Source organism: Tympanuchus pallidicinctus, unplaced genomic scaffold (genome assembly GCF_026119805.1).
Source record: "Tympanuchus pallidicinctus isolate F22 unplaced genomic scaffold, pur_lepc_1.0 scaffold22, whole genome shotgun sequence".
In the NCBI taxonomy this organism is placed as follows: domain Eukaryota; kingdom Metazoa; phylum Chordata; class Aves; order Galliformes; family Phasianidae; genus Tympanuchus; species Tympanuchus pallidicinctus.
Genome location: NW_026294739.1, coordinates 40,994,097 through 41,013,955, shown reverse-complemented (window position 1 = coordinate 41,013,955; position 19,859 = coordinate 40,994,097). Strand labels below are relative to the sequence as shown.

The 19,859-nt window shown below is 53.3% G+C and overlaps 1 protein-coding gene across 6 annotated transcripts in view; it reads left to right on the top strand.

Moving 5' to 3' along the window:
- PLEKHG4 (pleckstrin homology and RhoGEF domain containing G4) overlaps positions 1 to 19,859 on the top strand; it is a 79,449-nt gene that overhangs the window by 54,438 nt on the left and 5,152 nt on the right. For all 6 annotated transcript variants that reach the window (XM_052685380.1, XM_052685379.1, XM_052685378.1 and 3 more), the window contains exons 11-17: positions 139 to 277; positions 2,635 to 2,757; positions 3,205 to 3,396; positions 15,507 to 16,393; positions 18,208 to 18,457; positions 18,836 to 18,925; positions 19,237 to 19,461. In XM_052685380.1, the coding sequence (XP_052541340.1) occupies positions 139 to 277; positions 2,635 to 2,757; positions 3,205 to 3,396; positions 15,507 to 16,393; positions 18,208 to 18,457; positions 18,836 to 18,925; positions 19,237 to 19,461 (1,906 nt within the window). The remainder of the gene's footprint in view (positions 1 to 138; positions 278 to 2,634; positions 2,758 to 3,204; positions 3,397 to 15,506; positions 16,394 to 18,207; positions 18,458 to 18,835; positions 18,926 to 19,236; positions 19,462 to 19,859) is intronic.

The window sequence follows — 19,859 nt, the reverse complement described above, 5'->3', positions numbered from 1 at the left end:
TCTGCTCTCCATATGGAGATGGCCGCTTCTTTTCCCACGGGGAAGATGTCTGTATTGCTGCTGTCAGCCCCGTTTGCATGAAGCGCTGGGGGAAAGGCCTCATGCAAAACCCCTGACCAGCCGTGTGTCCCCTTGCAGGGACGCGCTTGATGCTGCTGGTGTGCTTTATAATCGAGTTGATGAGGGCGTGCACCGCCTGGTGATGGCGTCAAATAAACGCATCCAGGAACTGGAGCTGGTGATGGAGTTTGAGAAGGTGGAAGAATGTTTTAAGGAGGTAAGTAATGCCTGTTGGTCCGTTCTTGTGGCTGCCTGCTGCTGCCCTCTGACTGTGCCGCAGCAGGTACGCGTTGGTCTGTCCTGTGGAGACACAGAATGTCTGCAACCCTCCTGAAGAGCAGCTCTGCATAAGAGTTTGGGGTAGACCTTTATGAGTGCTGAGAACCAAGTTGCTGTTCACGTGGTGTCTGCTGATGGCAGGTGAAAGTTTCCTGGCTGCTGTCAAAGTGTGGGTGTATGAAATCCCATAAACATCTGTGAGCTTTTGCTTGACTTGAAGACTACTGTAGTGGCTCTTTGATAGACCCCACCTGGAGGTGAGGTATCTTGTCACACTGCTCACTAAAGTACCCTCCCAGCATGACTGCTGAGGAGCCATTCCTCATATTCCACCTTGGCAAGCAGCAGAGCAATGGCAGCAAGCTGGAGACGAACTCATGTGTCTCTCAGGGCTGTAGATCCCACAGAGTTTGCTTTCATCCTCCTGCTGAATGAGCCACACATCGCATACTCTGTGCTAGCTGCCATTCCCCGCTGTACTGGTGTTGACTCCTGTGCAGTGCCCAGGTCCCTGCTGTTGGATAAGACCCAGGCACGCTCCTTTTGCCTCTGGGTACAGCCCCTGTACACAGTCTTCAGGTGTATGAATATACCCATCCTTAGCCCAAGAGCTGTGCTTCATCCTGCTAGCCCCTGCAGGTCTGTGGCAGCTTCAGCTTTCCTTCTTGTGGTGTTCCCTAAAGCTCTTTAGCTGGGGGATAACTGAAGCAAACAGGCACTGATTTTTCAGAAAGACCTTTGAAACCTCAAACCATGTAGATGAAGAAACCTTGAAAAGTTGTAAAAAAAATAAAGTAGTTCAAGCTTTCTGAGTGTCCTTCAGGGTCTTATCAGATCTTTCAGTCTTGCAGGTCTCGATGTGCTCCCCAAGCCTGAACTATGCCTGTAGGTTATGGAGCCTCGCAGTCTCCTTTGCTGTAACTCATCAACGACGAGATGTTTTATGCATCTCTTCTGACAGCTTGTCCGTGTGTGTATGAAGAACTGTGTGCACACGTACGTGCGTGTGTTTGAAGGACGGTGTGCTGGTTGGATAACTCACCTTAGGAGCTTGTATCCTTCAAAATCAGGGCTAGGGTCAGTTTTTCCACTTCTCACATTTCCCCATTGTTCTTCTGGGCTCTTGTCTGGACAGAACTGGATTTGCAGAGGAATCTGTAGCCTGCCTGGCTTTTTCACAGGCCAAGGTGGATCCTTTAATGACTTTCCCATTTGGAGGTAGACACTCGGGCGCCATGCCCTCTGTGTTCAGGACAAGAAGTGTGATGTAAGAACCTAGTAAAGTCTCCCTTAAAGTTAAATGCACAGGTTCTTAATCCAAACGACAAAAAGGAGACGAAAGCAAGTTCCCAGCCTGTCTCCGCTTTCAAGTGCGCCCCCGAACAGGAGGCAGCAGCACTGTGTGCCCCTGTGTGCTGCATGTCACGAGCTGGGAAGCCAGTCCACCTCTTCCTCGTGTGGATGGCTTTGCCCCATGGGCACGGGCCCTTTCTCAATCCAGAAGAGTAGGAATTCGTCTTTGAACGTGGGTTGAGTTAGATGGATGAGGAAAACAGAACTAATCTGTCCTTCTGGCTGCAGCTGTTTCTGAAGCATCGCAGACAAACTTGCCAGCCGTCTTTAAAATGCTTATTCAGTGGTGATGGTGTTATCCTGCTTGGCCTCCTGTGTCTGCTTTGCTTTTAGGACACAGCTGCTCATTGTTCACCTGTGTTTGAAGTTACGGGCTTAAAACTGTGGTGGTGACAGGGCTCTGTCAAGGAACCTGTAGTTACTGCACAGCAGTGGCGAGCTGCCTTCAGAAAACCCATATCTGAGAGTCCCAGAGATCTCTGAAAGATTGCTGGTGAGGATTCATCAGTGTGTTTGCACTGACATCATTTATGTGCTGCCAGTCAGAAAAGGGAAGTGGTATAGGAAGCCTGGCAGCAGGGAGATTTAATCCCACTTAGGGGTAGCAGTAATAGCAATATCAGGCTAGCCTGTAGGATGCAGAACTTGCTCTAGGCCATGGGTCACCCGAAACAGAACCCAGGCAGCTACATGCCCTGTTTATGCCTAAGGCTTTGTGAGCAATAGCAGAGCTTTGCAATTACTTGGTAACCTGAAGTGGAAAAACTCAATGCAGGAGGCTCACACTGAAATGCCAGGATGGGGAAAAAGTGTACATGCGCATTTTTTCCAGTAATGAAATGACCAGTGTTAGGAGAGCAATTCCCTGTTCTTTCCACATAAAGGCCTGCCTTGGTGAGTAGCACAGAGTGACTAATAGCGAGCTTTTCCCTTTTCTCCTAGGTCAGCAGTTGGATTGAGAATGTTGGCAGGAAAAAGCTGAAGGAGATGATCAACCTGGACGATTCTCTGGAGATGCTGCTTCAAGCACAGAAGCAGTTCAGGGAGTTTGATCTTGTTGCCAGTGTAAGTGTTGTCTGATTGGAAAAACGTGTTCTCCTGAGTCTGAGTTGGCAGCAGGCTTGCATGCTCAGCCAAAGCCATGATGCTGTGACAGCGTTGGTAGAGGGTTCATCACCGAGGTGTTGGTGTCATTCCTTTGCACTGCTTGGCTTCCCTGCTCTCCTCTTGCAGACAGAACCACCAGCTCTACCCCTCAGGAAAGAGGAAGCCTCATCTTTTTTGATTCTCGTAGGCCTCTTGTTCTTACTGGGTAGATCTTTACAAGCTGCCATGTGGCCAATGTAAATCATAACAGATGTCAGGACTCTGCAAAATTCTGCTGTAAACAAGTACACCTCTGCTCATTTGAATTGAACCTAAACTCTGCTCTAATTAGTCCCAGCTTAATGACTTTGATCTGCTATCCGTGTCAGGTCTCTGTCCTCATATGCAAACACATTTTGCTTTCAGGAATGTTGCAGAAGGGGACAGGAAGCACTTAAGAAGATGGATCGTTGGGAAGACTTCACCTCTGTGGATGTCCATTCTTACAGAGCGAAGCTGCAGACCTACAGAGATCAACTGGAAGAATTCTGCACTCAACTGGACGAAAGTAGGCATCGAGTCTGCGAGACAGTCAGGCTGTATGAATTCTTTGACAAGGTGAGACAAGGCAGCTGCTGCGTGGAGGAGGGTGTAAAAGCCTGCTCAGACTCAGTCCGAGTGTGGTGGTTTCTGAAATACACAGAACTTAACGTGCACGCCAACAGGGAGCTGACAAATCATAATTTGCACTGATTTTTTTTTTTCAAGTATGTATGTGGAAGAAAGGATTGGTGTGTGTTTAAGAAAGCATCTGTGTCTGTTAAGAATAGAGTTCTTCTGTCTGAGCTGTAACCTGTGGGCCCTCTTTGTGGCAGCAGGGGATAGAAGAATTGTGGCAGTGCTGCGTTAGGCCACCATGCCAAGGTAGGTTGCCCACATTTTGTTGGTGCTGTATCTTTACATGCTGGTAAACTGAGCCTGTTGGCATGTCCTGAGTAGCATCCCACTGTTCAATCCTTAATTTAGTCCAGTTCTTCTCTTTGGGAGACACGCAGAAGGATGTGGAGTGCCAGAACAGGGCGCAGGGGAGCGTGGCCAAGGGGCACAAGCACTGAGTGGGTCTTGGTATCTGCAAAGCCAGGAGGGGAGGGTGCTTGTGGTGGCTGCAGTGAGCGTGCGACCTTCTCACCCGTTTGGTTGAATGCAAATGTGCTGTTCGGGAGGCATGCAGTTGCGTTTGGTGTGATTTAATTTCTAAAGTTGCATGTGAATAAACAGTAGGATTTTGTATCTGCACTTGAAAGTACAGCTCTGGCAGGCACAGAGGACCAGGGAGCCCGTGCTCCACTTACTCCACACTTGTACAAACATTGGGTTTTAAGTTCTCAAATTCCAGAAAGAATAGACACTGAAAGTTAAGCTGTACCAGATGTAGGTGCCACTTAGTTGCTGTCTCTGAGCTGCCTTGGCAGCCAGAAGTGCTCAGAGAAGGGGGTGGAAACTCAGCTAAACATGAAAAACATTCAGAAGCGTCCTGTGTGAGGGAGGAAAGTGAAGGAGGCACTGCAGAGCCTTGCTGTCGTGCCATGTGAGGGCTGCTTGTTTGCTGATGCTCAGCAGGTCTATGCTGGCTCATCTCTGCAGTTTGCTGTGCAGGTGGGAGATCCTTTTTCTGTGGCAGTGTGTCATTTCTTTCTCAGTGAAGCCCTGGTGAAGAAGGCTGTTGCTGTACTGCTCGCAAACAGAGGCACACAGAGGTGCCACACCCTGTGCAAAACCTTGGCACGTCTTTGGCAAATCAAACATTGGTCCTGTGTGACCCAACCCAGCTGAAGCTGGGGATCTGTGGAGCACAGCTGCGAGCTGCAGCTCCTGGTCTGGTGGCTGCTGTCTCCTCTGTTCAGGTGTGGGTACTACAGCCCATGGGAGCTCCTGGGCTGCCAGGGTGGTCAGCCAAGACTTTGAAGCTGTGGATGAACATCCATCAGAGCTAAGCCTTATTTGGACCATCCCTGGCACACTGATGATGCGCGGCCCCCAGAGGTGGCCCATTTCTTTTCTTAGCATGCTGTTTATTCAGCTTCTTTTTGGTGGATGATGATTGAATGCAGTCCTTGGGGGCAGCAGCACCCCTTTAGTTTCATGCTGCACACTGCAGTGCAGGCTGACAGGCAGTGGCATGGCGTGTTTGCTTGCTGCTTTGGTGCAGAGGAGATGTATCCTGTGTAGTGAGGGAGCAGGATTTTGGTCTTCGATAGAACTACAAACAGAGTTAGTGTAGTAAATATGGGTATTGTGAACCAGTGGCCAATTGAAACCAGGGGTGTGGAGGGGATGCGTCCTGCAGCTGTAGGATGAGTGCAGAAACTGCTGCACAGCGTTTCAGTTCTTTGTGCCCATTATTTTAATCTTGATCTCCAGCTTTCTGTCTTCCAAAAGCAAAGCCTGTGGTGCTGTCTGGGCGGTGGGGGAGAAGCAGAAGATGTTATCTAAACTGATTTCACTCTCCTCTGATGCTGAGCTGCTTTGGCCTTACTGCTGTGATCTTGTAAGTGCCTGCCTAAGCCCCTTCTCTCTTCCCTAATATCTGAAGGGATCAACAGCAGGAGTCTAAACAGAGCAATGTCCTTGATTTCCTTCTTGTAAAGAGCTTGCAGCAATGCCAGACCCCAGGATTCGGGGAAAAGCCTGGAGATGCGTAAGCAATGTACGCTATGGTAATGAGCTGGCAAGCTCAGATGTCTCCAAATGTCTCAACGTGTGCCAAGGGAGCGGAGCGCCCACCACAGGACCGTGGTGTTTGTACCCTCATACCACACGGTCTGCTAGGGGTGGGAGCATTCTGCTGGCCTCCTGTCTGCACGTGGTGAACGCACGGTGCGTAGGGTGCGGAATGTGGCCGCCAGACAGGCTGTGGAGGAGGTCAGGAGCACCTCATATGGCCCCTCACGCTGCCGTGCTGTGTTTTTTCACTGTTTGGCAGCCCCAGTGGCCCATCAGAGCTGAGCAAGCTGGGCAGGGCCAGACCACATGGAGCTCACACACACGGGCTGGCAGGATTCCCTCCCCAAAGCCACAACCTGTGCCAGGCTGGATGTTTCCATTAGTCCCCGCTTCCTTTCTTGGTGCCTGGAAAGGGCTGTGGGTGGCTGGGCTGAGGCAGGAGCGGTGCAGGAAGCTGCTGTCCATCTCCGACTGCGGGCAGAGCATTGTTTTAGTGCCACAGACTCAGCGCAGGCACACAGTGGGACGTGCCATCTTCCTGCGGCTTTGAGCCTGGTTTGGCCTCTGTCCCTTGTTTACTCAGTTCCGCAGCTGTGATGGCATCTGGCAGTGCCTTGGGGGAGAAGTGGGAAGCTGAGCAAGCAAGGGTGTGTGTGTTGTACCAAAAGCACCACTGTTGGCTTCTTCTGAGGTTCCTGGAGGGGTGACCCTTAGCATCCCTCACTCGCTGCCTATCCTGGCTTCACACTGGCACTGCAACAAGCATCCTGTCATTACCAGGAGCTAGAGCAAATCTCCTCTGTGCTTACCTTGTTAGCCTTCAGACTTCTTCCACTCTTGAGCTTTCTTTAGGCAAAGTTATTTCCCAGCTCCTTCTTACAGTCTCTGCATGCTTGTGACTTTATAGTGAGCAAAGTGCCCTCTGCCTGTGATCCCAGCTCGAGGATCTCACCCCCCCCACCAAGAGCTGTGTGCCTTTTCTGCAGCTAACTAATGTGGCACATCTGATGAGCCAGAGCCCACAGCTCAGCCTTTGCCAGCACTGAGATGTCAGGCAGTCCTGCAGGAGGTCAGCAGTGAAGACATACAATGCTTTTGGCAAAACGTCCCTGCTGGAAGAAAGCAGTGACCCAACTGGATAGGGCAGAGCAGCATCTCACCAGCTCAGCACCTGCATACCCTGCAGCTGTGACGCAGCTGGTACCAGAGCCCTTAGAGCTGAACTGCCCACATCATTACAGGAGGGCCCGGAGCAGCCTCAGCCCCAGAGGCTCTTTTCTGGCTTGTCAGGGCGTTGTGCAAGAGGTCTGTTTTGGTGGGAGCCTTGGAACCTTGCCTTGCGCCTGCTTTCTGAGGAAAGCCGTTCAGGGGCTCGGTGTTTGGGATTGCTGGTGTGAGGTTACTTAACAAATGATAGCGTTTCCCTTCTTGGGATTTCTTTGGACCGTGCTCTGGAGCCTTTTCTTCAGCAGCGTTTCTCTGAGCCTCGGATCCCATCAAAGGAGCCCAGCCTGTGCAGGTCCTAAGGGAGCAGGGATCTCCAGCCAGGACCTGATGCTTCTGAGCCCTGCTCAGCATGTGCCAAGCGTGGCCCAACTTCTCTCCATCTGCACTGGTGTTTGTGAACAGACTGCGTGCGCTCACGTGCGGCTCTGCTTGCACGGTGGATGGCTCTTCTCCTCTCACTCACCCCGGCATCACTTTGTTCTTTGTGGCTTAGAAAACAAAGCCTTTGGCAAGTGAAGGAGGTGCCTACCCTTCCTGGGGGAGGGCCAGCTGGCCTGCATTTGATTATGGCAGCGCCTCCTCATCCCTCCCCATTGTCCTTGCTGCTGCAGGCATGCCAGCGTTCTTGCGCTCCATCCTGTGAACAAGTGCTGCTGCCTATGGGGCCCAAAGAGGGGCTGGGGCCCTTCCTCCCCCCAGCCCAGCCCTGCTCTGTGGATCTCCATGCACTCTCCCTTTGAGCTAAACTCACCCCACCCGACTGCGGCCGCAGACAGACGCAGCAAACGCTCCTGTAAGTACCAAGTGTCCGGCGGGACCGGCTGACGTGTTGGTTGCATTGAGATTTGTTTGGAAACAGTGTGAAGGAGGCTTGTGTGTGTCCAGCATGAATCAGAGTGCTCTGTGTGTGTCTTTTGTGTGCGCAGAGCTCTGTGTGTCTTTGCGTGGTCCCTCTGAACTCCAGGGCTGTGCTCTCTGTAATGCAACAGCGTCTGTCCCTGTTCTTCTTTCTTAGAGCATGTTTCGTGTTCTTCCTAGCAGGTAGAGTTTAATTGCATCTACAAGTTGCTGGTGGGACCAGGCTGCACGCCCCAAACCACCTGGCCGCACACACAGGGCAGATGTTTTGGTGCCCCCTGGGCTGCTGTCGGGTTGTGGGCAGCACAGTGGAGTTGGAGTTGCTGAGACTCACTGCTGCCGTGTTCCCAGGGACAGAGCTGAACTCTGTGTGAAGCTAAAATCAGAGCGTGAGAATTGGCTGAGTTCAGCACATACCTGGCAGCTCTCCCCAAAAGTCACAGCAGCTACCTGCTGAGACTTCTGCTCTTCTGCCTGAATTCTGCTGGCATACCAGATGTGGGATCCCAGACCGTGATTTAGGGTCAGCCCCCCTTCAAGCAGCAAGTTACTGACGTACCTTTTTGCTCAGCCTTCGGTGCAGGAAGCTGGAGAGGAGCTGGGTAGCTGCTGGGGACCTTGAAGTGTGGTGGTTCTATCACAGGCTGTTTGGCACAGGCAGAGTTGATTTTACTTCAAGGGCATCGTGATTCCCAGCTCTGGGAATGGGCTTGGAGAGGAGCTGCAGGGTGTAACTTTACACCAAGCTGTAGAAAGAGACACCTGATGTGTCATTATTGTGGGTACTCACTGCAGGCAGACATGGGTCATCGTGCCCCTGTGTTTGTTAATAGCAGACCTGTGCAGATCAGAGCACGACTCTGTCCCCAGCCCTGCTGAGAGAGTGGGGCCTTCACCATAGCTTACAGCACAGCTTCTTTAATAACAGGTGCTGTTCTCCCTGTGCCTCGGCACAGAGATTGGCTTTTCTGGGGAAAGGCTGCATGGAATTTCTAATTAACAGCTTGCATTTGCTTCCTGCTAGAAATACTGAAGATGATGAAGGAGGGTCTGAGTAGCACAACACTGTGCCTTCCTGGTGCTGTGAAGCTGCTCTAGGGGAAGCCCTCAGTGTCTGACAGCAGCTGGCTCATCTCTCCCTCTCTCTCCTGTCTCCTTCCTCAGTGGCACTGTCAAAATGGTGCCCCAGGCAGACACCTCGCCTGATTTGCTCTCTCATTTCAGAGGTGTCCATTTTCATACGCGCTCTCAAGCATGTGGGGGATTGAGCCCAGAGGTTGGAAAGTTGATCCTCTTGTCGAGTTCATGCAAGGTTAATGCATGAAATCTCTCCCTTCTCCTTCCTGCCAGCTTTTTGCTGGAGAAGCCTTCCTGCAATGTTAATAAGTCCCAACTAGGGGTGTTCCTTTATCAGAAAGTTTCTGAAGTTTGAAGTTTACCTCTTGCATAAACAAGAAGCCCCGACAACATAAATCCGGTCTGTGTTAGCTTTCCCAAATCACTGCCTTTCAAAATCAGCTGCTTGGAAAACATTTTATGAATTCTCCAGTAATTTGCTGCTAGCTCTACTGTCATCTAGGTTATTTTGTCTTTTTTTTCACCAACGTCTTCACTGCCAACTTGGTGTCACAGCAGTGTTGGTAGCTCCCAGCAAGCTCTGTGACTACAGAAGGCTGAGTGGTGGAAGCTGCAGCATTCGGTGCCCCTTTCTAGGTGCTCAGCAGAGGTGTGTAAGGCAGAGGAACTCGTGTAAGAGAGGATTAAATGGGGGGTTTTCTACGTGCCACATCCAAGCACAGTTCAAGGTTGAAGGTGAGTTCTTGGGGTGAGATGTTTTCCAGCACCTGCCACAGTGCTTCAGGCTCTGCTTGTGTGACCTGCCTGCTGGGGTCCTTGCTTCTTCTCCCTATTTCAGTGCTGGCAGGGGGGCTGGATGGCTCCAGCAGCTTTTGGGGTGTTGTCTGCCTGCCTCTCAGCTGCCGTTCTGATCCCAGGAATGCAGGAACTTATTTGGACCCCACTGTGCATGCAGGAGCAGCACTCGATGTGCTGCAGGAACTTTGATCGTTGTGCTCTTCAACAGTTTCTTGGTGGCCTTGGCTGCTGTGAGCATAATCTGACAGTTATCCAGAAGTGTGGGGTTTGTTCCCCTTTGGTGCAGCAGTGAAAGCAAATCTCTTCCAGGATCAGGACCCTCGTAGGCAGTCCCTATTGGCAGGGAAGCAGTGTTTCCTATCAGCAGATGTAGGGATTTCCTAGCTTGGGTTCCAGTTGAACTGCAGGAGGAATGCATTGCACTTGAGGTGCAAGATGTGATGCTAGCAGAGGTCTTCCCTCAGCTGGCCCCCAGCCTTGGGCATGCGAGCAGGATGTCGGGTTTGGATGCTTTTTTTTTGCTTGGCTCTTGGGACAGGAGCTGTGCAGGACGGCAGGCTTTGTGAATGCTCGTGTGCTGGCATCCATCTGGATACTTGGATCCTCCTGGAGTCTGGAATTCCCTTTAGTCACGGGAGTTAAATAGATCTGTTTGGGCAATCTGGACATGGAGCTGCCCTCGGCTTACAGATGGAGCTGTGGCTCACAATGGCTCCGATCTGCATATCAAAGCCCTGCCATATGGACAGGGTTCTCCCCAGAGCCGCTGGCTCTGCCCGGGCTCCTTTGGTTGCTCTAGGGGGGCTCAGAGCCTTTCAGTGCATCTCAGTGTGTTCCTTAAACCAGGGGCTGAGGAAGGGAGGCCTGACAGATGTGCTGGTGCTGGGTTTGGTTTCAGCCCCACATCTGAAGCAGAGCCTTTCTCCTAGCTCAGCTGCAGAGGAAGGAGCTGTGCCATGGGACAGCGATGGGCAGGTCGGGGTGCTCACTCCTCTGGTCCCCACGGATTGCTTTTTGGGCTGGAAAAAAGCAGTTTGGGCAGACTGCCCTTCCCTTCAGCCAACCAAAAGGCAGCACGTCGTTTAGAACGAAGCAGTTTGACTCAATGTGTCACAGGGGAAAGGATGGGAATTGAAGACTACAGTGAAAGCACCAATGCTTCCCAAGCAGGCCCGAGGATATGCTGGATGTTTCACAGTCCCCAGCTGAGTGTGGAGGGTGTCATTAACCAGGAGCCAGCATAAGGCTATTACAGGGGGCATTGGCACAGTGTGATGATGAGGCTGTTGAGAGAAGCGTAGAGCAACACATGCAAAAGCCTCTTGAGGTGACCTCAGTCTCGGAGTGGAGAACGATTCGCTGCCGCTGTGCAAGGCTTCAGTGAGTCACCAGTTTTGCAGTGGTTTGGTCTTGAATTTGCTGGCATCATGAGGCCTGCAGCTCTCGCCAAAAAGATTGCTACCCTTCGCTAAAAACAAACGTGAAATCTCTGCCCTTTTCCTCCTCCTTCTTCTCCAGGCAGTGGCTGCACATTCACAAACACACACTTACTCCTTCATGCCTCTTTTTTTTCAGCCACCAGTAGAAATTCAACATGTGCAACTTGATTCTGCCCAGCCTGGAGGTGTTTCCATGGCTGCAGTGCCCGGTGTGGCCAGGTGGAGGACCTGTCCCTGGGTCCCAGCTGTTGGTGACAGCAGATCTCAGCATGCAGTCATGCTTCACAAGTTCTCTGTGCTCCTTCAGCACAGCACTGCTGTGTATTTTGCTGCGTGCCCCTCAGTGCAGCTGTGCTGTTGGCAGTGTCCAAGGGTGAGGCTGGGCTGGCACACACTGAGTAACTGGTGAGACATCAGGAAGGAGTGTGGATGATACGAAGGCGGTGAGGCAGCATCTGTTCTTTAGTAAGAAGGGATGGTAAGCAGAGTTTTACTGACAAAAGCTTTGCGGTGAGGGCTCATGAGAAGATGGGCAGTGCTTCAAACACAGAGGCTGGTTTGTAGCAAGCACGAATGTTCAAGTTTCTGATTTTGCTGGGAGCACAATCCCAGTCCTCTGGGCTCAGGAGGTTTTTAGATGTTGAGACAACCTTGCTGGTGAGATTAAAAATAAGCAGTGCAGAATCTACTCGAAGGCACGGAGCAAAAAGGGGAGAGTGGGGGGAAACTGCACCTTGTGTGCTGCTGGGAGGCTCTGTGCAGCTGCAGAGAGGGCAGATCTCAGATGTTCACTGCCCAGCTTCCTAGGGAGTCATTTAGTGCATGTCAATATATGAATGTGGAAGCTCTGAGTCGCAGCGAAGTGAGGGTTATTGTGGCTTGTTGTGATTCATTAGTTGAGTCAGCTTGCTCCTATTGGAGCCATGCTAGGTGTTGCTCTGCAGTTGCAGCAATAAAAAGAAGCACAAGCACTTGCCAACTGCAGAGCAACCAGCCACAAGTGCCCTTCAGGTCGTCGTGTTGCTGTCAAGAGAGGAGAAATTGTGCACAATCCCATTTCATCCAATTATCTTCTCCTGTAATTTAGCCTCTCCTGGTCTTGTCAAGGCTTAGCTGCCCAAGGGCAAAGGAAGGGAGTTTTGAGCTCTGTTCACGTTCTCCCGGAGTGCTGCTGCAACTTCTAAGCATGTTGCCCTAATGAGTTTCCCCTGTCCTTGTTCTGCAGTTGAGGCTGTCTGTGGATCCATCCCTCTCTGATACCCGTGTGGTCTGTTGTATTCCCTGCTGACTGCTGCCACTTTCCCATGCCTTGTCCTTCCCTGCCCAGCTGTGGGCATCTGCCTGTTCTCCTCTTATTCTTACGCCCAGGGGATTTAGTCTGTGCCTGCCTGTCACCCTTTGTCCCCCTGTGGTGTTTGTACAGCACTAAAGCACTTGGAAACAGGCAGCAATGCAAATACTGGACTGAAAGTGTTCTTCTTTGCTAGTGTAGGCAAACTAGTGATGTTAGTGGTCTCTCCTGTGGGGGGGGTGGGGAGGGGGACATCGAGGACACAGCAACTCAGGAGTCATTTAGCTTTGTATTTCAGGAGGGTGCTTAAAGCTGAGCTGCAGCCCTGCAGGACGTTGTTCTGGTTAGTCTGCTTTCTGCTGCTAATGAATCCCAGGCAAGACTTCGCGTGCAGTGTGGGATAGACAAATGCAACAGGGTGGGGGACAGGGTAACAGCAAACCTCTGCACACAGAGCGTGCTTGTGACTGGTGGCTTTGCTGAAAGGCTGCGATCTGAAATTGCGTGCTTTCTTATACCTCTAAGGGCAGCTGCTGGCTTATGCAGCCCCAAATCCTGCTAGAAGTGAGCGGGGGCCCTAGTGTTGAGACATGGGAAAAGCCTTGCAACACCCAGAAGAGACTGCCCTGTTTTCTCCACAGCTCTCCTATGTTGGGTGGCAACTTCCTTTGCATCTTGCTTGCATCTGGGGCTAGTGGGCCTGTTTTCTCTCCGTTTCTGCACTGTGAAAGAAAAGGGACCTGGCCAGCTCCCAGGCAGGCTGTCATCCTCACACTTCAGTAGTTCTCATGTGAAGCACAGACCCTTCCCCCCCGCCTGCTCTGTGGTTTCCAGGGCTCCTCAATCTGGTATTTAGGCTAGCAGCATTGCTTGTGAATAGCCGAGCCCAGCCATGGGCTGCAGAGGTGGCCTTGCATCAGTCGGCTGCAGGAGGTGGTGATGCACGGTGAGACATGGAGCCAATTCATCCCACTGGGCAGGTAGGAGGGAGTATTTTCCTAATTAACCACCCTGCCCTCTGCAGGTCGTGCAGCCTTGCTCTTTCACTGTCAGTGCTGAGGAGGGGAGGCTGAGCAAAGTGTGAGTGGAACCGAGAACCTTCTCCAGGTTCGCAGAGCAGCAAGCTTGTTGCTGTCTGCAGACTGATAGCTCTTTCAGGAAGGTTTCAGTCTGGATACCTTTGCTTTTATTCACTGTAAAACAGCTTCTTAACTGGGGTTGGTCTGAACTGCCAGCACATAGGGCAGTCTGCAGCCTCAAGTCCCTGCTTACATTGCGCATAAGGGGATCCGTTGGTATCTGGGAGCCTGAGACTGGGAGGAACGTGGTGGCTTTGTGTTAGGTTCAGTGTGGAACCAATGATAGCAGACATTGGCTCAGGTGGGATCTGGGACTGCTGGGCCTTGGCCTCTGTGTGCAGATGGCACTTGTGCAGTGCCAGCAGAGGCAGACATGGGGAGCTTCTGCCCTCGATGTGCTGCCAGCCTTGCCGTGGTGAACCAGGCAAGGACAAGAGCGGTCAGTGGTGCCTTTGGCTGTTCCGTGGCCCAGCAGGTCCTCAGGAGCCCAGCCTCCCTCCACGACCAGCAGGACAGCCTGCTGCTGCTCCTTGTGCTGTGCTGCATGGCCAGCCCTCTGCAGGCAGGAGGCACGCTTCTCTTCACCCTCTAACTGAGAGTTGCAGTGACGACTTGTCTATGAGGTGAAGATTGAAAGCCGAGGTATGGGCTTCTTCCTGCCTGGTTCCACACCTCAGTGGGAGCATTGAGCCCCGCTGCAGTGAGAGTTGTGTGGAAAAGCCATGGCCCTGCTTGCTCTCCCTGTGCTCCGTGTCTTCAGTGCCCGTCGTGGTTTGGCTGGGTCAGCTACGTGGCTTGTAATGTCCTGGGACAGAGATGTCAGCAACGATCTTACCTGTGCGGTGATGCTTCCTCCTGCGTGCTGGGGCACACACTGCCCATGGACAGGGCTGCTGTTTCATGTGCTGAATGGAACAGTTGGAGCAGATGATGTGGCTGGAAAAAGCCTTGGTGGCCACTTAGCATGTTAGCAGGCAAGCTATGGGGCGTGGAGGGCCACTGCCATTGTGCAGGGAACAAAGCTGAGCTATTCACTAGCCTGTGACAGGCACTGGGGAGGGTAGAAATGCTATGAGATTGAGTGCTGTGCTGCCTTACAGTCCTTGCCAGGAGCAGACAGACAGCGTATGAAGATGAGGGCTGGTAGGGCTGTATCTCTGTGTGGGTTGCAGCCCTGGTTCCTCCTTGCTGAGGTTGTGGGCTGATCTGTAGATGAGAAATAAAAGCAGCCTCTATACTGCTCCTCTCTCCTATTTGAGAATGAATGTCCCCAGTCCTAGGGGAAGCCCTGCATGGGATGTCTGCCCTCCTGGTGGCAGTAAAAGCCAGGCTGTCTTCCAGGGAATACAGAAGCCTCCAGATCTTGAATAGATCAGACCCACTGGGGTCTGGCATCTCATCTGCCCACTGCAAGGCCCTCTGACCCCAGCAGCACAATGCCTGAACTGAATGAGCAGCAGGTCTGAGGCCTGCGCTGATGATGGGGGACGAGGGGCTGCTGCTGTGTGGGGCTGCTTGAGAGGCGTTTTCCCTTTGCAGCTGCTGGCTTCTGAAGCAGCTCCTTGCTCTGTATGAGTAATGGGGCTGGCTGCAGGCACAGCATGCAGCTGCAGCTTTAAAGTGCCTGTCCTCGGAGCAAGGCGAGTCCCTGTGTTCAGCAGTGCTGACTGTCAGGGGGTCTGAGGCTGCTGCCTTCATTCCAGGGGCTGACCATAGTGTGTGTGGGGCCATGGCAGACAGGCACTCTTCTTTACTTGTGTAACTAAGGTGGTAGTGTGGTGGCATTTCATCCCACTTCTCCTGTTGGACTGATGGGTCAGAGCTGTACCTGCAAAGCCTGTGTCTGCTCCACTCGAGCTGAGCCTTGTGAAACTGCTCCCAGCATTCCTGTAGCAATAGAAATGACCTGCAGGGCCACACTTAGGTGTGCAAATTCCTGCCAGCAGCTTCCCTGGGATCCCCCTGGGGAAGGCACGCGTACCCAGCAGTGTGGGTGCTGGTGTGGCAGAGCGGCTGTGGCCGAGCAGCCAGCACAGCTGAAACCCTCCACATAAGGAGCTGTTTGTTCTGCTGAATTGTTAAGCCCCATTGACAATAGCGGCCCCCCCTTCACTCACACTTGAGGAACTGCGTTGGCCACACACTGATCTTTTCTCTCGTCTGGCCCTTTGGGCACCGAGTTGGGGTTATTCTTCCCCGAGTGCCTCTGACTGGTTGCTGCCTTTTGTTCCGCAGGCGTACGAGTGGGCCTTGGAAGGGATGCGGCACCTCGCCTGCATCAGCATGGAGGAGTGCAGCTCCGCCGAGCACTGTGCCGGGGTCATCAAGTGCCTGGAGAGCTACAAGGAGCAGCACCCCGACATCAGCGATGCTCGCTTCCAGGAGATGAAGGAGCTGGCCTGCGAGCTGAAGAGTGACAAGGGACTCAAGCAGTGGAAATTCGCGTGGTCCAAATGCCAGGAGACCAAGCTGGTTTTTGAAAAGAAGCTGGAAGCGGCTTTGAGAACCAGGAGGGCACTGCTGTTAGAGCAGCCACAGGTGGGCAGCGAGGCTGGCGGCGTGTCTCACCGCAGGCATTCGGAGGGGGCTGGCCCCGGTCCGCAGTGGGACAGAACTCCTGGCACGTCCCACGGCCGGCCCAGTCGCTCCTCGGGCTGGGCTAAAGAGAAAGCTCCCTCGGCCTCCCTGAGCTGCCCTGGTGATTTCGGTGCTGGGGAAGAATTTGCCTCCCAAGCTGCTCTCGTGGCTGGGCCTCACGTTGGCAGAGTTTCTTTTGGAAGCGGGGCCTGCAAGTCACCAAAACTGTCCGAGGAGAAGACAAACCTGGAGAGCATCTTAGAAACGCTGGAGATGAAGCCATCCTGTGCCTCCACTCCCACTTCTGGGAAGCTGCCTCCCAAGAGGATGCTGCGTAAGGCCCAAAGCTTCGACCTGCCCTGCGGCGAGAGCCTGTGGTCGGGCTGCCAGAGGACGCTGAGCGAGCCGGCCAGGTACGGCAACACCGGTGTCTTCATCAAGGGGCTGGAGGTGAGCAGCACGGAGCTGGTGGACAGGACATTTGCACTGCGGCAGCTGGAGGGACAGCGGGGCTGTGGCTCTGCAGAGGCCAGGAGCTGGGGCAGGTGAGTGACTGTAGGGGAAAAGGGAAAGGTGGGCAGTTGTTCTCCCTTTGCGGCTTCTGTGGCGCTGTTCCTCTAAAAGCAGGAAAAGAGCCCTGCAGATATCAGGTGATGAGGGGCCACAGACGTGTGGCACTCAGGGTCGTACAAAGCCCGTGCCACGGGTGCTGCAGCAGAGCAGAAGCAGCGTGTCATGCCCTCACACTCCCTTGGGGCTGTACCTGGACTGATAGGGAGGCACTTCAAACACTCTGTGGCGGCTACTTCAGAGGTATGGTGGTGTTTGTAGTTGCCCTTTAAGGTTGAAATCTCTGTTGCAGTGACCGACAGCTGGCTTTTGTTCTGCTCATTCCCTTCTCTGTCTTTGAGGAACTTTTCTTTTTTTTTCTTAGTACTGCAATGTGTGCAGGGTAAGGAGAGCCCAGGGATCTGAGATGTTCTTGAAAGGGAGTCACCAGACAGGTCTTTGAACTGCCCTCATAGAAGAAAGAAGAAAAGGAAATAAATAAATAAAGAAGTCACTTGCAGATCTCAGGGAATTTGGAATGGATGAGGACATCCTGGTAGGGCAGGCAGTCATGTGCCTCCATCAAGGGGCTGAATCCAGGCTGGAGTGGTTTGAAAGGTCTCCCTCCAGCAATGGGAGCTGCTGGGCTCCCGTCCTCCTTCCCTTCCTCTTCCTCCCCGAGTAGAAAAGCAGGGAGAGATCAGCAGGTGGGTGCAGCTCTGCAGGACCCAGTTTGCTGCTGGTGTGAGAGGTGATAACCCAAGGCTGGATGCGGGGAACGCAGAGCTCCTCTGCTGCTTCTGCTCTGCAGAAGCTCTGCTTCCTTCTCTGGCTGGAGCCCAGCACATGTCAGTAAGGCTCACAGCAGGGAATAAGCACCAGAGGCAGAAGGCTGACCCTGTGCTTCTCAAGGAAGCAGCAGCACATGGAGGTTTGGACTTCTCAACAGCCTGAGGAGCTCTGGGGAAAGCTGAGATCAGGGAAAACAGATCCGTGGTGCAGGTGGTTGTCTGGTGCTGCACTGCCTCGCAGTGGAAACCTCCAGTATTGAGGAGCAATCCAATCCCTTCAGAGGAGCACAGAGTGACCTGTGCTGTATTCTGATGCCATTTCCCCATGATGGTTACTGGGACAAGCCCTGGGGAAGGATGGCTGGACTGCCAGGCTGGGATTGATGCAGGAATGGGGCACCCACTTTAGAGGGGCTGAGGCTCTCTCCCTCTTGCTAAGCAGAGTGCATACGTGCTCCAGTGGTAGCCAGCAAGCTCCTGGCTTGGAGGAGTCAGAGCAGCTCCCTCCTTCCCAGCTGGAGCACTTACAGAACCTCCAGCTAGGTCACTCCTTCTGGTCCTACTGCTCTAGGCTGCAGCCTCCTTGTTTGGGCAGCCCTTCTTCTTCCAGCTCAGCAGCATCTGCATCCATAGTATCCATTCCCCACTGTTAACACTGCTTCTCACATTCACCAGGCTGACTCTTTTAAAAGTTGCTGGCATTTCTGCTGTCTTTTTTTTTTTTTTTTTTGAAGCACAATGATTTATGGAGCAGCCCCTGTTGTGTCCAGGAGCAGGACTGGACCCTGCTGAGGATGGTGTAGGAGCAGCCAGCTCGGGGCTTCCCTTCCTGATCAGAAAAGCTGTGGCGTTCCTCGGGCTATCTGTCAGCTTTTTGAGGGAGGGGCAGCTCTCGCAGGAGGCTATGGATCTGGGTTGAGGTGGTACCAAGGGATCATCCCCACCTCGTGCCATGGGGAGGGCTCTAGGGGCAGCCCTGTGCTCCAGGGTCTCTTCAGGCCAGCTGTTCCCTCCTGCAGCAAGCTGCGGCACATCATCGATGAGATGGTGACCACGGAGCGGGAGTACGTCAGGTCGCTGTGCTACATCATTGAAAGCTACTTCCCTGAGATGGAGCGCCTGGATCTGCCCCAGGACCTGCGGGGGAAGCGCAGCGTCATTTTTGGGAACCTGGAGAAGCTCTATGACTTCCACAGCCAGTACTTCCTGCGAGAGCTCGAGAGCTGCTGCAACCACCCGCTGCGCGTCAGCCACTGCTTCCTGCGGCACGTAAGGCGTCACACCTCCTCCTGGGGTCGAGCTCCTCCACACTTGGTTTCTGTGCACCTATTAGCCTAGCTGCTCAGCTGTGCCTTGATGGGCTGTGGCTCTTACTGGGATGGTATCCAGATGTTTATTGGGGTACGTAGTGAGCAAGGGGCAACAGGAAATTGGATGGAAAAAGTCCTAGCTACTGTGGGAGTAGGAAGGTGAGAACGTTCCTCCAGTGAGAACAGTCCAGCTCTTGCTGACCTTAAAGTCTGTCCTCATGGACAGGAGGCTCTGGCGCAGCCTGGGAGAGGCAGAAGTGCTGCAGTAACCAACCCAGGGCATGGCTGTTGCAGGTCCTGGGCCTGCCCAGGCCTCACACGCAGATTTCTTTTGCAGAAAGACCAGTTTGGGATGTACGCCTTATACAGCAAGAACAAGCCAAAGTCAGACTCGCTGCTGGCCAGCCATGGGAACACCTTCTTCAAGGTAAATGCTACTGTTCACCTTCATGGTTTCTCATGGCGTTTGAGTCACTGCCCTGTTTTGCTCAGCAGCCTCTGCCTTCTGGCACGGCTCTCTGCACAAGTGTACGTGGGGCCGGGAGCGTGCAGCGAGTGCTTTGGGAGGGTGCCCAGCACATGGCAGCATCGAGCCCTTTCCCCTGCATTTCCCTGTAGAGTGAGCAGAGTAGCTCTGTTGGGAAGCTGGGGCCCTGGGCAGCTGGGGGTGTGTTGGTGCCTGCGTGGGGCCTTGGGGCTGCCCTTGCTGAGCTGTTGCTGTCACTGCTGTGTTCTCAGTTCAAGCAGGTGCAGCTGGGGGATAAGATGGACCTGGCCTCCTACCTGCTGAAACCCATCCAGCGCATGAGCAAATATGCCCTGCTCCTGAAGGACCTGATCAAGGAGTGCAGCGAGGCACAGGAGCAGGAGCTGGGCTACCTCCGGGCAGCAGAGGAGATGGTGAAGTTCCAGCTGCGGCATGGGAATGACTTGCTGGCCATGGATGCCATCCGTGACTGCGATGTACGTTTCATTGTCCTCTCCTGCCTGGGGGCCAAGCTACATTTCCCTCCCGCCGTGCCATGGGCTTAGGGTCTCTGGGTTGTGTGGCACATCCCTGTAGTGGTCAGGGTGCTGACTCCTGGAGCACAGGGCAGGATGCAGTGAGGTTTGGCAGTCTCGTGATCTGCTGCAGGCTCAGGGTGGAGGAAGATGGATTTGGAGTAAGCAGAACTGAGGTGCTTGCCTTCTGACTTGGGTGTGCCTGGGTGGCAGCTGGGTGGGCGTCCTTTCCTTGTCGGTTCACTTCATCCTCCACGAGAAGGCCAGGCTGGTGCCTCCAGCTGCCAGCCCAGAGGTTTGTAACAGATGTGTGTGGGGTGACAGGAGAAGGTTGTCAGCGGCTTGTGCTTAGGGGGAGG